The 17,799-nt window shown below is 41.9% G+C and overlaps 2 protein-coding genes across 2 annotated transcripts; one reads left to right on the top strand and one right to left on the bottom strand.

Moving 5' to 3' along the window:
* Positions 1 to 272: 272 nt before the first annotated feature.
* Positions 273 to 16,396, top strand: LOC128269084 (formin-like protein). Its single transcript, XM_053006435.1, has 9 exons — positions 273 to 611; positions 7,373 to 7,456; positions 9,288 to 9,374; positions 10,354 to 12,118; positions 12,196 to 12,488; positions 12,599 to 13,051; positions 13,152 to 13,253; positions 13,338 to 13,466; positions 15,276 to 16,396. The coding sequence occupies exons 1-9, from the start codon at positions 273 to 275 to the stop codon at positions 15,486 to 15,488; spliced, it is 3,465 nt and encodes a 1,154-aa protein (XP_052862395.1). The 3' UTR covers positions 15,489 to 16,396.
* LOC128269085 (galectin-4-like) lies at positions 16,282 to 17,259 on the bottom strand. Its single transcript, XM_053006436.1, has 3 exons — positions 17,129 to 17,259; positions 16,977 to 17,059; positions 16,282 to 16,916 (listed from the first exon to the last, which is right to left on the bottom strand). Exons 1-3 carry the CDS (start codon positions 17,159 to 17,161, stop codon positions 16,592 to 16,594), a joined length of 441 nt encoding a protein of 146 aa, XP_052862396.1. The 5' UTR covers positions 17,162 to 17,259; the 3' UTR covers positions 16,282 to 16,591.
* Positions 17,260 to 17,799: the final 540 nt, after the last annotated feature.

Below are 17,799 nucleotides of genomic sequence, written 5' to 3'. Positions count from 1 at the left end.
CCGAAATGTGATAAATGTAATGTGAAGTGCGTACCGGATAAGTGAGCAGCGTGAAGTAAAGTTGGAATAAACGGAAATGGAAAATATAAGCATTACGCCGGCGCATGAATGTTAGCTGGGGCGAGGGCGAATCGGTTATGTTTGAATGGTGAAAAGCAGCAAGAAATCCCCTATCAATTGGCCGCACCAGAACACCGCTATTATTTGAGAATTCTACGCACAGTGCGTTGTGCTGACCGCCGCTTGTGAAGCTTCTTGCCGGTTCAGCAAGCATGGGTTTGGCATCGTCGAAAGCCGTCAACAGCATTGCCGGCAGTGGCAATGGCACTGGCGGGCCTGGGACCGGGACGGGCGATGGTAGCCGTGGTATCATTTTGGGCAATGGGCGTCAAAGCAAGGATAGTGTTATTCTGGAGACCGCCGCCACCTACCCGGTGTCGGACAATCGCCAATCGCCGTGCTCCATACTTCCGTCGCCGTCCGGAAGCACCAGTGTTGACACTTGGAAATCGGCTGCCAGCTGCCATGTCCGACAGGCCAGCATACGATCGCGTAATCTACAGCCCATGCCGGATAGCGGCGAGTTAGATCGTCGCTTCGCAAAAGTGCTGGTAAGTATCGGTGGGCTTTCCCCGTCGATAAGAAAGGGTGTACACGTACATATTCATGATAACAGATAACCTGCGAAGCCCACTAGTTCTTACCAACCATGCAGTGAATTTGGCTAACGCTTCCAATTGTGAAATTCTGCCATTTTCCCTTCTTATGATAATTATGTTTAAATGTATACATGCTACTCTTTGCCCCTCAAAGCATGGTTAACTAGAAATCATTTCAGGTAACAGACTCAAGGGTCCTTTTAAGATTTCCTGGCAAAGACAAACATTGTGCACCGCTGTCTGTCGATCGTGTTGTGACCCGCTGTGTGCAGGAATAGGTTTGATTTTTGCAAATTGAGAATTTGTTTTGCATCTTTTGCTTTGCCTAGCTGACAGAATGCGTATCATTGTTATTCTATTCAGTTCGCTGTTCGCGCGACACGAAGTTGACACATTGGGGGCTCTGGGTAGCATCCCTTCCCAGCAAATGGATAGGGTGCGCCATAAAATGCTAATTTAACAGCTTCAAAATATTAAGTAATGAGCGGAAACTCCCTGCATCCGTCCGTCGTTTGGACCAGTCGATAAAGGCCTTCTCGCAGCAGGTCCCATTCTGGTCCCAGTGCACGAAGATGTGTGCGCAAGTGAGTTAAGAAGCGTGGGAATGTTTCATTTATGCCCGTAAGCAAGTGGATTCACACGCAGGTTACGAATCGATGGGCATTACCGTGCAGGAGCCCACAAAAACTGTTCAGGGATTGTTGATTGCACCCTAAACGTGCTTGTAAAAGTGTTCGTCTAGGAAGCGACAAGGCCATGCGGCAGATTCGAAGAAGGTTTATCCTTCTTCTTTGACATTTGAAACGAATGATGTAGTGAAGTAGTCATGTTTACTAGATAACGAAAACATGAATATACACGTCAAGCTGTAGCTTTGACTGAAACACATAGTATAGAAAACATATCTATGCTTAACGGCCAAATACATAAGTTCATTCTAGAAATTACAACGAAATTGTTTCCACGATGTGCAACCAGGGTTACGTAAAACGTCTAAACATTACAACATGTACTATAAAGCACATTGATAGTAGTGATGATACAGCTAGTAGAGTAGTAGTGATACAGCTATTTCAATGGGTCATAAATTGAATACCAATCCGTAATCCGTAATAGTCCCATAATGTGCCACAGCAGAGCAATTCGAAACCAATCAAGGTGTGCTTTATTACTACATTACTTTTGGGTGTTCACCATTTGCTTCGGTTAATTGCCTACAATGCCGTAAAATAACTGCACCAAGTGCGGCGCTATTGATAGGTTGTTGATGTGGCAGAATTAATTATCTCTGCCAACTCCTCTGAGGCATGTTTGAAGTGGCGTTGAGTCATCAGTACCGCCAAGTTTCGTTAGAGTTATGACTTCATGCACTCGTCAGTGTGTGAGTGTGAGAATGCTAAAACGCGTGGTGGGTGCGTCTGATGAATCACGTTGTTTTTTTCTTATCCTCAATGCTGAGAAACGATGCTGGATACAAAAAATATCTTGCGACCCCTAGAAACGTTCATGGTCCCATATCCAGCGACCGAGGCTGGTGTCGCGTTATTTCGGTTTCGCGCTGCTTAGCTTCTCTCTTAGTTATGGAGAGACGGTCTTGAGTTTTCTGGTATGAAAGCAGCTGGGTTAAGCCCTGAGGGTGCCTTGTGCCTTGAGGGTGCTACTTAAGTGGAGGGTGCTTTTGTACGGGCGTGGAGTATGTCACACAGAAGACGATGCCTGCAATCGAGAGAAACGATGCCACATCGCTGGTGACGCGCGTTGGAAAAGATGAGCATGCATAAATATTGACTCATTGTTACGCCTGGCTTCCCGGATCTGTTGTGGGGCTGTGTGTTCGGAAAATAAACGGGAGGTAACGGCTGGAAGGAACATGAATTTTACATCCGGTCCAAGAATGGACGGAAACAAGTTCAGATTTGAGGCTTCTGTAGCCGGAACTACCTAACGTGCTTGCAGTCCTTCTGATGGGGTCCAGTGTTTGTTTAACAAAATATGGCCACGACGCGGAAGATTGAGTCTATTTAGTTGGGTTTTATCTTTCTCCACGGAAAGCATAACATGCGCGCAGTTCAACGGTGCATCAAATGCTATGTTGTTCTGTAAGCATTAGGTTAGTCATAGTGGACGAAACATTATTGAGGTAAGCTTTCTACATCGTGTAGAAAGGTCACGATCGTCTGAGGTGGGCTACGGCAGATGCCAGTGCGAAAGCAATCTATGGGCAGGGTACCATTGGATTTTTTCTTTGATTTTACTGCCTTTGTATACTTTATATGCAAAATTGTATGTTTTAAATCAAGGTAAGGAATAGTAAGAAAGTATGGTCTGAAGTGAAACTGGACCATAAATATACACTTTATTGCAAGCTCTGCTGTGTTTATTGAAATGGAAGGTTCATTCAATGCCGATGATTTAGGAAAGTAGCTCAAGCGTGACTACACGAATAGGGTTAAAACTACGTTCGGTTGAATTTTGGTCCCACCAGCAGACCTTGGCACTCAATGCTTGACAGTTCCAACCTAGCAACATCCATTTATGGCTGCCTTCGACCACCTGGTGTCACTGGCACAAGGCATCGACAATGTTATTCCTTCGTTGATCGCTTTTCACGTATGTTTGTTTGTTTTGTTGCCCAACTTGTGTTAGGTTCACTGATAATCAACCGGATTGCGTAATTTAAAACGCATTGAAAATTTCTGTTATACTGACCTTATCTTAACCATACACCAACGAAATCGCGATTTTAGTTTTCCATTAGTTACGTCTTATGAGCTTGGGTTAGGTCCAAATTATGCCATTGGCCATCGAAAAATAATTGACTCTGTGAAAACCTAATTCACATTAGTGTGCGCCTTACGGACTTGGTTTCAGTAGCAGACCCGCGATTTAAGTGCAACGAGATGCAAATAAATTGATCGTTCCTCCATCGACCTCCATTAGGAGCAAAGTCACTTGGGGGAGATGATGCCGTTCATCAGACCGACAATATGCGGGTCATGGGTGAAAGAGGGTTGTAAATGAAAATGACCGACGGTCCAGTAGGGCAATCAAATTTACGCAGCCCATGAACTACGACCGAGCAAACAGCCATAGCGATTTCAAATAATTCAAAAAACGGCTGAATAAATTCATTCCAGCCTTCGTTACGAATCGCTTTCAGTATAATTCTCTTGAATAATCTTACAATCGCTTGTCGCTTTCTAGAGTGCCAGGATTTCGCTGCCGGTGTGGTGTGTTCGTTTATGCCAATATTAGTTCAAACGTCAACCACATCCGGAACCGTGTTCAGGAGGAAACGTCATTTGTCACAAACCACAGAAAGAACCGCTTTTATGAAGCGCCTAATTTGCCGTGCTGTCTGATGCGTGCAACATTGCCCAGACTGAATGCTCCATTGTAAGCCACAAAATGTGCCAGGTTCTTTGGATTGTGAAGAGTGCACTTCAGGCCTGGCCTCGCTCCGTGTTCGTGGATTGATCGTCTTCATTGCCTTTAAACCGGGAGACGACACCAGAAATAGAAATGAAAGACATAAACAAGATAAGCGGCGGGTAAATTCATAGCAGTCTTCGCCCTACTGCATCAACAGAGGCAGGCTGATGGGTGATGCTTATCGTGGCACCATGTTCATCGTGGCCTAACGGAAAGGAGCACATCTCTTCTTTGTTTTCGCCGCCGCAAGATGGACTCAGTTTTGTCAATAAATAGCACCCTACCCCTTACGGGCCTGTTAGAAGGAAGGCACAGCAAAGTCGTTCGTAAAGTCAAACCGTGAAGATTATCAGTGAATAATCAAACTCAATGCCCAGCTGGCTTTCGCGAAGTTTTCGAATGCTTGCGGTTAGAGCGGTGCAATGCTATGTGTGTGTACTAAATCTTGCCTCTGGATCAGTACGTAACGCTAACGGAAGGAGTTGAACCTTATTTTAAGGTCACCCACTAAAAGCGTGCTCTCCAAAAAATCGTATTGTCGAGCCATATTGTCGAAGTTTTTCTTCTTTTCAAACAAAGACATACTCTACCTTTAAAAATTAACAGACCAAGTTAAGCTTGCTTGCATGCTTGATTTTCAAACAGCTGCAAAGGCCATACGGTTTCGTTACGCTCGGTCCTATATGTATAATGTTGGCCCGTAGCTTACGAACCTGAACGTCTTGCAGATAGCATCAAACAAAGCCGAGTGAGCGAGGCGCCGTTCCAGAAATAAACACGGAAGCCGTAATATGATTCCCTCTGTGACTTTTCTTCCGAAAACGGGCAGCATAGATATTACTCATCTTGAATTATACATAAATGGTGGTCTTAACGAAAATGCCCTTTAACTCTCTTTAGTTTTACTAGTTTTACACATCCCTCCATACATTTTGTTATTACAAAAGCAAGCAAACAAAAATATGTTGAACGATTTAAACCTATCGTTCAGGTTTGTCAAGGGATATTTAAGGTTTCGAGTCTTAGACCCATTCGAAATTGTCATTCAGTAAAGCTACTCCTTGTTTTGCGAATGAATGTTTTTCGGTTATACATTAAAAAAGTGGGCTCATTATTTTGTTATTCAATCACCATCGGTGTGCGCAGTCCAAATGTTTACCTCCCACGTTAAGCAGTCCAGGGACAAGTTTCCTTCTTTGGCATTCCATCCCACAACCTTGCGAGTGGCAGTATTTTATAAGTATGTTGATAACTAAGATATAAGCTGATTACGAAATAGTTTATACCGGTTCTATCTTTGAGCGGTCCAGTTGCATTAGAAATCCTGCCTTGGCTAGGTTATTTACATATTGCAACGTTATTTACATAAGGGTCTTTTTAAAAATGCAATCATGGAATTAAGGATAGTTGGTGCTCAAAACACTTGGCAGGTTTAAAACTCATTTCGTTGCAGCAGATATCGTACATAAAGTCGAAACATACAATAGAGAGTTTTTTTCCAGTAAAAATAGGAGTTACAAATTCCTTTCAGGCGAAGTTGCATGAAAAAAGGCTCCACGTCGACTACAAAGTACCAAATGGGGTCGTAATCGATCTGACACAGATTTGCCGTTCATTCATGCACACAGATCGTCACGGCGGCCGAACGGCCGGGATTTAAACGTCCACTTTTGTTGGGTGCCAATACAAAACGAAGAATAAAAGAAAAAGAAAGAGTCAGCTTTGGTTGATGTTGCTGAAACGGTTTGTCGATTCGTGACCATCGCACATCTTAGGACTTGTTGCTGGTAAGCGGTATTCTTTTTCTGCCAGGCAGAGTTTGTTTTGAGCAACATGTGAATCATTGCAGAGGCAGCTGATCAGCCGTCACTGATGTCATTGCTGCTCTGATTTGGTATGCAGAAACCATCAGATATTCAAAAGCTTTATCATCCATGTTTATTTCACGTATCCAGATCTTCTTCCATCCACGCAGCACCAATCCATTGGTTCCTGTTCTGTTTTTGGAAAAAAGAAGTTGGTGGTGTATGTCAAAACATTGAGCGTTGCCTAAACTGTTTTTTTGTGATTTATAAGCATAGAAGAGTTAAGAGTAGAACAACTATCTGATTCTTCTACTTTCTTTAGAGTTCGATCAACTAAATTCGTAAACGTAGTAGATAGTTTTACGTTTTTGGCATTAATTGTGGCTCAGACAAGCAGCATTTGGGCTCCGTTATTTGGATTGATTAACAACAAAATTTCACAACCCTATAATTTTATCGAGATGGGGCGGCAATGAAGGGCAATTAAACGCCAAGAGCGTTTTTAATTCGATACTGCACAACAATTGATCATATGGATCCATTTTTGGTCTTCTTGTTACTTTTAATGCTACACGTCACGTACGGTGTTTGTCGCTCGCTGTGTACTGTACTCAAATTCAAGTGGAAATTGTACAGCGTGAAATTAATTTCATGCAACCTACGAATGGTTTTGCTTGTCGCGTAACTACGAACCACTCTTCTTTGAGGCTGGAGTCGGTAATGAATCATTCGTTGCGCAACGAAGAAACAGGGTCAGTAAAAACTAGCCATCCGCCCCCGTCTAAACTTTTTGCGAGCAAATTTTGCAGGGGAAGAGCAGACGTGTTGCTCCTTTCAATCGGCGGAATGATCCCTGCTTTCGTATTCGTATGGCGACTGCATGTTTCACCGCAAGGGGTCTTTCTGGGCACCTCAGGAAGACTGATTTAGTGCTACGGTTTGGTTTATGGACGCACCATTGGCCTCTATGCTCAATTAACCTTCCACTGTTCCACTGCAGAGACCAAACATAGACCGCTGAATGGGCAAACTATTATGTGTTGTCTTTACTTGCGTTAGCACGCTCACGGCTGCTGTTGCCTCAGAGCCATAAGACTGAGGTAGTCGATTCACAACTTTGCTTTTCTCCATATTCAGCAACTCCTTTACGTAAATAAAAGCAAACACTTTTTGATGAGAACAGTATGAATACCGAACAGTATTTTGATACATAAAACAGTATGAAGGCCGATTCAAACAATACGCGGCCGAAGGGTTTCCGCATGTACATAGATAAATTTCCTATTCTTAATTAAATAAAAAACACAATCGGAGGCGCCCCTATACTCTTCAATGTGGCTCTTATAATGGATGTGTGAATTTTTGCAATAACAATTCCAATGTTCCAACTAACTTATAGGTTGCTAGTTAATAGTGACCACAATGATCAGCAATTATCTAATTACAATTTTCCCACATCTCATCTAACCGTTACAGGCCTCTATGGATCTGCCACCCGACAAGGCGAAGCTGTTGAAAAATTATGACAATGCAAAAAAATGGGACATCATATGCGACCAGGTGAGTTTCTTCAATCCATCGCGCGTGCAACGTTACTCATAGTGGTCAACCGCCCTCGTCTTGTGAGATTATGCGCAACGTGTGTGCGCATGGTCAACTGGCAATTAACACAATCTTGAGCTGGCTGCGGCCACATTTTTGGAGTGTTATTGTGTTTTGCGACATGAATATGATTCTATTGTGTTTGATTAATTAACGTCAGATTGAAGCATGTGTGTATGGGATAATGTTTAATCAGTTAACTGATGTCAGCAACCAGCACAATGTGAAAAAATGGTAAACAAATTCTCATGCTACTTGTCGGCTAATGTGGGCTTAAATTCAGTTGCCGTTAAAAGTGGCATGAATAAGCTTAAACCACCAAGTATGGGAAGAAATCATTTTTGTATGTTTATATTTTGTTCATTCCTTGTACGGCAAGTTTGTCGTGTTTGTTTTTTCATTTTGTTTCGTATATCTTTTTTGTTTGGTTTTATTTTATGTTATTTGCTTTGTTGTGTTAATTGAGTTCGGACAATGCGTTGTGACGGTTTATTCAAAACTTTCGTGTTGCCCAGTTGGAGTTAGGATAGCATGGTGCAAAAAGAGTGACATAAAAGTTTGAGCTATTTTGTAGCACACGTTGGGTCACGCCATGATTATTTCATTATTAATTATGTAGCATGCAATGTTCGCATTGCGGTAGGTCAAACTCTATTACAATAACTTTATAACAACCTTGGGACACAAGTATGATGCCCTAAAAAGAGGGTCAAGTGTAATTTCGTCTATATTGGTGTTGGTTACTTCGTATAAAGGAGGGTACACATAAAACACATAAAAACAATATAATAAAAAATCTGTGAAAAGTTTGTCAAAAGCTTTATTAAGTTCTATGTTGCTATCTGTCATGTTTTGCTGGCAAACAGTACGCTGGAATTGACGTTGTGCTATTAATAACTAAGCTGATAGTGTTTCGGTTTCATTCACATTGGTTTCATTTCCATTGGTGAAGAAATTCCTATCCTTCTTCAGAATTGTGCGATAACGCACTTAAAATAGTGCCATTTTAACAATGCTCGTGGAGTGATTCAATGAAGTGAGCCATGCTAGCGCTATGCTCAACTGACCTCTGGTCATCAATCTTCAACATTAGCCAACGCCTTGACTTACACACGGCTACGATGAAGTCATTCCCCGCAACATGATGTAAGTGCGTGCTGGACGGAGGACTTGATTGCCCGTCCAGCACGATGAGTGTGTGTGATGAGTAAGCATTCGTAAACTGGCTTGGATAACGTAGAATATGAAATCATCCGACTATGGAATGACGAATTACAATCCTATCAAAGCACATTCAACCCGATTACTCTCAAAACACCGAAATCTTGTTATATCAGACATCAACTCCATGGTTAAAAGAGGAGAAAAGGCTGAATTGAACAAAATGATATTCGTTTTGTTCTCAATTCAAAGCCCACTTTATGTCTGGCAAATCATTTGATGTATGTCGAAGCTTGCAGCCTTTTTATGCGCGGATTGGACCGTATCCGCTACTTTACAAATCACTATAATGTCCTTGTCAATGCCTGTGTCACTTTACAAATCACTATAATTTCGATTGTTGTTAAAACTACAAAACTTGTTTTAGCTGAAACACGTTTAGCTGAAACGAGTTAAGCGAAGTTGAATGGAAATAAGTCAATGAATACGAGCGAGCAAACGGTACTCTAAGCGCAGTGAATAACATTGTCTATTGGTTGATCAAATGGTCGTTTTAATGAAAATAATAAAAGCGTTCATGTGTGTTTCAAAATAACGATTTTAACAATTTCCCTTTACATGTTTTTAGGAAATGGTACATGCTAAAGATCCTCCAGCACACTACCTTACGAAGTTACGAACCTATCTAGATCCCAAGGCCTCCCGAAGTCATAGGGTAAGTTAATCAACGCTCAGTTTGCTCTCCCATGAGACACGTGTTTAAAAGTAATCGCAGTACATGGCAGCAAGACTCAAGTTTCCTTATTGATTTCTATGTCACCGGAATCACACGGCAATGATGCGAAACCCTCTAGTGTACCTACGTGTCTTACATAGGTTCCTTCTCCGTCACATTCTCTACTTAATCTGTGACATTGCTTTAGCAGAGAACGTATCGCTTTCTACGTGTTCATAGATGCGGATCCGGCTCTGTAAATGAGTAGACTTGTGAACCGTACGTATATCTGTGAATTTATTACGCAGAAATCCTTTGATGGCGTTAACGGCGATCGCCGTGTAGAGCTGGTTATCGATTTACACTTATGGCGGCTACTACGGCCAGTGGCCATCGGTGCCAACCTTTGCGATCAGCTTACGAAATATGAAGTAATTGCCCGGTGGAAACCGGACGCACTCTAGCCCGGATGCCTGTTCCTGGGATTGCATTGTACGGTCGTTGTCTGGTCCGCGATTCCATTCGTTGGATATGCCTTTCGTTCTATACCACCACAAGTACCATTTTGTACGGCTTCACGGTCACAATCAAATGCATTAAAAGACTTCTTTATTACCGGGATCAATCACGGTTCATGGTTGGTCGTTATCATAAGCGCAATGTTCAGCAAGTGCGATGAACGACCTGCTGCGCTAAACGTAGAAATGTAAACCGACAGGAAGCTAAATCCGGTTGTTGAGTCCATATTTTAGATATAATCATATTGTTATCATAACGCGTACAAATCTTTTTCGAACTTCGGCTATAGTTACAATTATAAAAATCTTTGAAAAGGGTTGTCAATATGGAATTTGGTCAAATTATGTAAATTGCAAGGTTATGGAAAAACTAAATTTTGTCACTAAAATATATAGTTTCGAGTAAAGAATTTACTGTTTATGGACTAACTTATCTCTTTTTATTTTGTTAATGTTTCCAGAAACGAAAAATGGTCGGTGAATCAACGTCGACGCAAGTGTTGCGCGACCTTGAAATCTCTCTCCGAACGAACCACATCGAGTGGGTGAAGGAGTTTCTAGATGAAGAAAACCAGGGTTTGGATGCGCTGATCGATTATCTCAGCTTCCGGCTGGCTATGATGCGCCACGAACAGCGCATTCTGGAGGCAAAATCGGAATCGGACGAAGGGCTCAACCCGAAGGATGGTCTAAACATCGGCAACAACTCATTCGGAAGCAACGAAACCAACCATAAGTCGATCCCGAGCGGTTTTATGAGACCAGGATTGGGTGATATGATGGACAGTCCCAGCATCAAGCGTCGGTCGAGGCACATCGCCAAGCTCAATATGGGACTCACGACGGACGACATTCATGTGTGCATCATGTGCATGCGTGCGATCATGAATAACAAATACGGTTTCAATATGGTCATACAGCACCGGGAAGCCATCAATTGCATCGCACTCAGCTTGAGCCACAAATCGCTTCGCACGAAGGCACTGGTGCTGGAACTGCTGGCCGCCATTTGCCTCGTGAAGGGCGGTCACGAGATCATTCTGTTCGCGTTCGATAACTTTAAGAAGGTGTGCTCGGAACAGCGTCGTTTTCAGACCCTGATGGAGTACTTCATGAACTATGAGCTGTTCAACATTGACTTCATGGTAGCATGCATGCAGTTTGTCAACATCGTCGTCCACTCGGTAGAGGACATGAACTATCGTGTGCACCTCCAGTACGAGTTTACTGCTCTCGGGTTGGATGAGTATCTCGAGAAGCTGCGACTGACGGAATCCGAGGAGCTACACGTGCAGATTTCCGCATACCTCGATAATGTGTTCGATGTGGCCGCCCTGATGGAGGACAGTGAAACGAAAACGGCCGCCCTGGAGCGCGTGAATGAACTAGAGGACGAGTTGGGCCGTGCTCTGGATCAAGCCAGTGAAATCGAGCGGGAAGCGCTGTTCAAGATCGGCGAACTTGAAGCGGAGCTGAGCCGTACGAGGAGTGAGCGTGATGAGCTGTATCAAAAGCAGCTGGCGGTCGAGGATGAAATTATCAAACTGAAACGGGCCCTGAAACAGCACGAACAGGAATCTCAGAGCCGCCAGTCGATGCTATTGGAGCTGGAAAATTTGACCAAAACTCTGCCGAAAGGAACGTCTATTGCGGACGTTTCAAACCTACTGGCCAAAGGTGGTCTGTCCGAGCTCAGTCCAACCGGTAGCGGCAGCAGCAGTAGCGGCGGAGCTAGCCAACAGGCACCTCCTATACCTCCACCCCCGGCACCGCCAGCTCCATGTGTTGCTCCCATGCCTCCACCACCACCCTGTCCTCCGGCACCGCCGTCTGGTAGTGAGCCGCCGAGAGCCCCTCCAAAACCTCCGACGTTCATTCCTGTGCCACCGCCTATGGGAGGCAGTGGATATAACGGGGCACTCCACTGCACGGATGGTGCGATGACCATCAAGCGCAAAGTGCAACCAAAGTATAAACTGCCAACGTTAAACTGGGTTGCACTGAAACCAAACCAGGTACGCGGTACGATATTCAACGAATTAGACGATGAGAAACTGCACCGGCAGATCGATTTCGTTGACTTTGAGGAACGGTTCAAGATCGGTATGGGTGGTCCAGTTACCAACGGAAGCTGTGATATGGATGGTTTGTCCACATTCCCTAGCAAGCGATTCAAAAAGCCCGAGCATATTTCACTGCTTGAACACACGAGACTAAGAAACATTGGTAAGTATCGTAGGTGAACGACCACATCAAATGCGCAGCCACGATTAAAGCATCCTTTTTCTTCGTCCTCCCTGCAGCAATATCTCGACGAAAGTTGGAAATGCCGGCTGAGACGGTTATCAAAGCGATCAACAACCTCGATCTCAAGCTTCTGTCGCTGGAAAACGTAGAATTGTTACAGAAGATAACACCGACGGACCAGGAACAGAAGCTGTATAAGGAGTATGTGATAGAGAAGAAGGACCTGAATCAGTTGACCGAAGAGGACAAGTTTATGCTACAGCTAACGAAAGTGGAGCGAATTTCGTCCAAACTCTCGATCATGAACTACATCGGCAACTTTTTCGATTGCTTGCATCTAATTAGTCCGGTAAGGAAACTGAAATCTTCTTTCTAGTGCATCGATAATCTTTCAATAGGTGCCAATTTACGTCAATTTTGCCTTTCCATTAATTTTCTTTTATGTCACCGAATTTGCAGCAAGTTTATTCGATCATCTCAGCCTCGTCTTCGATAAAATCATCCAAGAAGTTCCGCGCGGTGCTCGAAGTGATACTGGCGTTCGGAAACTATCTAAACAGCAGCAAACGCGGCCCGGCCTACGGCTTCAAGTTGCAGTCCCTAGACACGCTGCTCGACACCAAATCCAACGACAAGCGCATGAGCTTGATGCACTACATTGTAGCCACTATTCGACAAAAGTTTCCCGAGTTAATGAACTTTGATACAGAGCTCTTTTGTATCGACAAAGCGGCCCAGGTATCGCTTGAGATGCTCATCTCCGACGTGAATGAACTGGAAAAGGGCATGGAAACGGTACGAAAAGAAGCCGAATTGCGTGGTAAAGGCATCCACAGTCACGTGTTGCGTGATTTTCTGGGAAACTCGGAAGAGAAGTTGAAAAAGATCAAGTCTGAATGTAAAACATCACAGGTTTGTACATTAAATCATACACTGACACGTGTTATCAATGCTTTGGATTGAAAAGCGGTAACCAATCAATAACATTCCGTTTTATTCTCTTTTGTGTCAGGAATCATTCAAAGAATGTATCGAATACTTTGGCGAGTCATCCAGAAATGCCGATGCGAACGCATTCTTCTCATTGCTAGTCCGTTTCGTACGAGCCTTTAAGGTAGGGTTACTTCCCGCAAGGCGTGTTCTCGTCGTGTTGTGCTTGGGTTAAATTCTAACAATCGAGCATTTTTCCGGGTTGCAGACATGTGATCAGGAAAACGAACAACGACGACGGCTGGAAGCAGCCGCACTGCAAGCGTCCGTTAAAAAGGATGAGGAGGAGCAGGTGGTGCTGCGTAACAATAAAATTAATAGCCAAAAGAAACAACAGGTACGATCATTGGCCGACGTCGGCAACCCTCTGCGATTATCGACTAGCTTTCTGCAAAATTTAACCCACATGAACCGGGAACTGCAAAACATGTTTGGGACGAGTACCACAAGCGTTAAATAGATAGCTTTACGGAACAAACCCCAGCAATATCCAGCAACACGGACAAAGTGTCTACAACAAAATCCTATTTTAGAGTATCGAATTGGTATAGCGTGTGTCGAGTTGGAATGGTAGCTGTTTTACGTATTCTGCTTGGTGTGTGTTTTGGTTTGTTTTGTAATTCTTATTAGCGCTGCTACTAATATATATTTTCCGTTACGTCCCTTTCGCAGTCAGGCATTCTTCATTATTAGACAATATTCAAAACTATTTTTTTCGGGTATCAGCATACTGCTTGTAAAGTGATATCTGGTATAGTGTTTCTTTAGTGTATCTTGTGTTTATAGACAGCTAAATTAAGTAGTTCTCGTTATTCTGTTTTGTCTCAGTTTTGGTTTACATACTATCAAAAATATTATCTGATATAACATCAATTCATCAATTCTTTTTGAAAACGCTCACGTTTAGGGTATATTTTTGTTAGAGTACTATATTTTAAAGAAATGTATAAATAATAAACCGTTAAAATATGAATACGGCCCGGTCCGTTCTTCTAAGATTAAAAAAAAGTTAAAATAATAAAAAAATAGCCTGTTATGCAGAAAGTTATATAACAATATTCTAACCTGGCATATTACAAAGTGTATGATGCATTGAAACCAATTTCAACCAAATATGTTTAGGTTAATGTGTACTAGAGCAACTTCCTCATGTGACAGATCATTCGGACATGGCCATTGTTGGCCGGTTATATTTCAAATCGCTGCAAACAAAAAAGTGGACCAAAACGAAAAACCAAACGATGCATACATTGTGAGTTAAGCAAACCCAACAGAAGCATAGTGGATTCTATTCATTGTGGAGCGTGACGTTACATGAGGACCTATAATGTTCTGCATTGAAGGGAATCCACTATATTTTAGAAATCCGTACATCAGTCATGTTTTCAAACTAGTTTGTATAGGACTCGAACGTAATCATTAAAACAATTTCAGCATTAAATGTGCAGCCCAACTATTTCTAACTGTTTGTTAGTTGTGTTGTTGTATGATTCCACTCAGTGTGCTGATATACGATTTGAATTCTGCTACGGTGTGATTTTTTTAATATTTTGAAATTTAACAAATCCGTACACTGGTGTTTCCACGCAAGGCTTCTTAATTCAGTGTGATGGGTATGTTTCGATGTTCAGTCGTTAGTATTTAAGGTTCTTTTTTTTTTTTTTTGAGCAGTGTATATGTGTGTGTGTGTGCTTTTTTATGTGTTCAAAATGTTGGTTAAGGTTGGTAAGCAACATTATTAAATTTTCATTCTTTTGTACATAACAGTTTTACAAACAACTAAAATCTAAACGCATTATTGGTTTATTTTGATCACATGCTAATTAATTGAATGAATGCTAGCACACAAAAATTAACATCACCTAGGTTAAAATAAATTATTAACCGTTGTGCACATTCAAACAAGACATGCACAATGCGCCTCTGTTACCGAAAGCCTTGATGATCTGGTTGCCTGTCTAACTATTGTTTGTAGATAAAACACACTTTATTACTGTTGTAAACTGATAGCTTTTCAAAACCACCCGCTAAATGTTTGCAGTAAGAAGAAACACTCAAAATGAATGAACGATGAACGATTAATGCGCGATTTTGCACAATTCTTTGCACGATTTTCATTTACATTAAACATTTACTGTCGTTACAGGAGGCTGTTATCAACGAATTAAAATTAAAAACACACGCTGTGCGTGAGAAAAAGCTTCTTCAGCAAGATGAAGTATATAACGGAGCTTTGGAAGACATTTTGCTGGGACTGAAGAACGAACCATATCGGCGAGCGGACGCTGTACGGAGAAGTCAGCGCCGTCGAATTGATAGTAATAGGCTCTCTAGAACAATGGAAGAAGTAGACTTTTGAAGACGTGTTGTGTTTATCGGGTTCAAGTATGATTAATGTAATATTATTTTTAAATTGTACATTTGTCTTGGCATTTTACCACTTTCCTCATCTGAGAATATGTTTTCTTTTTGCCCACAACGTGTAAGTAATTGATGGTTTGAAGCAAATCAATAATCAATAGAGTTTTTCTGTTCCTATGCGTTAATATTGATAAGAATATTATATCAATTGAATGAAACTTTGATTGTTTTTAAGTAATTTTTATTTATTTTTAAGACATAGTTGTACAATTCAAACCAACCCTAAAAAGTTCTACATCATCTCAAAAATGTCGATTGAATTCTCATTCACATTCCGCTATTCGAGCTTTTGATCGAGCAACTGCAGTAGAGACATTTTCCAATACACCGCACATGGGAGGATAAATTATAATTTTTATTGTCGTTCAAGAAACCGCGGGATGATATTATTTTTTGGTATTCTATACTAAATGGTGTAATCTATCAAACTGATATTTTAAAAAACTATCTCTTCATATGAAACATTTAAAAGTAAACTGACCGCAGTGATTGAAACGAATGCTAAATTACGAGCTTTAAGACAGCGCACAACACTTGCTAACCAATGTGTACATGTTTAATTTTTAGCGTACAAAACTTTACACATGTACAACGACTTTAAACACACACAGTGCAAATTGTACAATTTTCGGTGCTTAGAAAACGAGTTACAATAACTGGCAATACGAATATCAAACTGAACATAGAAAACTTGTAAAACAGCATTTTATAATCTACAACAGGTATACATACTGAAAGGTGCAAACATAAGAGCATCTTTATTTCTTCTCATGCTTATGCAATTGCAACTATGACACCTATGATAAGGTTTTACACAATTTTTCATAAATAAACTGAAAGCTTCCATTTTTAGTCTTTGCTTTCCGAGAAACACTTCTGTAACATTCGAACAGGCAAACACCCAGCATTTGTTTTTGGGCTCGTTCCCAACCCAACGATAGACTTCACTTTCCCATTTCTCCTCGAACTTGAACCTGTTCAATCTCAAAGATCCGACCTACTTTCGCAATAAGATATTTTGATGGCGGAATGCCTCTTGCTTCAGAACGATTCCACCACTGCGTCGATGGTGGCTCCTTCTCCTAGATGAATATAGTTTACCATATCGTTCGGTTGGCGGTGTTGAAATGTGGCAAACGTTTCATCGTTGATGACGATTACGAAGCAAGACTCCTCTACTCTGATGTCGATCGTGAATGGTTGCCCAATGGCGATCGGGCAGAAGCTAGAGCGTTCCTCATCTTGCCAGCATTGACCGACGTACGAGTTAAGCACGATGGTACGTTCGTTGGGCCGAACGCTCAGATGAAGCGCCGTATCGTCCCGTGGAGCGACCTCGGGCCCTAACTGCAAGTTGATGTTAAATCTGAACGAAAAACGTATGTATACAAGCTCTACTTATATAGGTTTCACTCAATCTTCAAACCTGTTGCTCGTCAGCGTGCCTTGTATGATAATTTTTTTCCCGATAGGAAGACCGCCAAGGATGGCACCCAGGCAGGGAAGATCCTTGTTTTACATGGAGGGCTCAAGGTAATTATTTTGTCAAACGCTTTAGTCTGTGATCAACACACTTACCGGATTAAACAGCGGAAGCATGACTGATGCCATGCTGTCATAAAATATTTACTGTTTTTCACACGGAACGTCTAAATTAATGATGTTTCCAATATGCAGACGATAATAAACCGCGACGATCTATAATTTTCGCAACTGTGCCTGTGCAGCTGTGGGCACCATGTATTTAAGGTGTGCTATTTTATCTTATCGATCACGTGGTGTTGGATTCCTATTATCCTCACTATCTACCTTTAACACAAGTTAGATTTTCTTGATCTAATTTTGTGCACTCTTTATCGGAGAACAGTAACTATAAAATAACCAATTTTCTTTGTAAAAACCCGACAAAACGTTTTTTTTTTCTTTGCTCCGTGGCTATGAATAGCACCGAATCCCAGTTGTTTTAAATAGTTCCGAATATCGGCATCATCTATAAGTAAATCGCTTTACCATTTCTTATGTTTCTATCGCTTAACGTGCTTTGCCTTGGAACTGGTACCGATATGAAACATTATAAGCAGACATTTGTTTGACAAATCACACCTCCACAAAAACTTAAACAAAATCAGCATTGGAATGAAGCGTTGTGCAATAGTGCCCGGCCATCGATACACAAACACTCCACTGGTTCTTCCCTATCGATTCCCGCTATCGTGTCTTATCACAACTGACTCACCATTGGTAGCGAT

The sequence above is a fragment of the Anopheles cruzii genome, chromosome 2 (genome assembly GCF_943734635.1).
Source record: "Anopheles cruzii chromosome 2, idAnoCruzAS_RS32_06, whole genome shotgun sequence".
NCBI lineage: Eukaryota > Metazoa > Arthropoda > Insecta > Diptera > Culicidae > Anopheles > Anopheles cruzii.
This window is presented reverse-complemented; position numbering and strand designations above follow the sequence as displayed.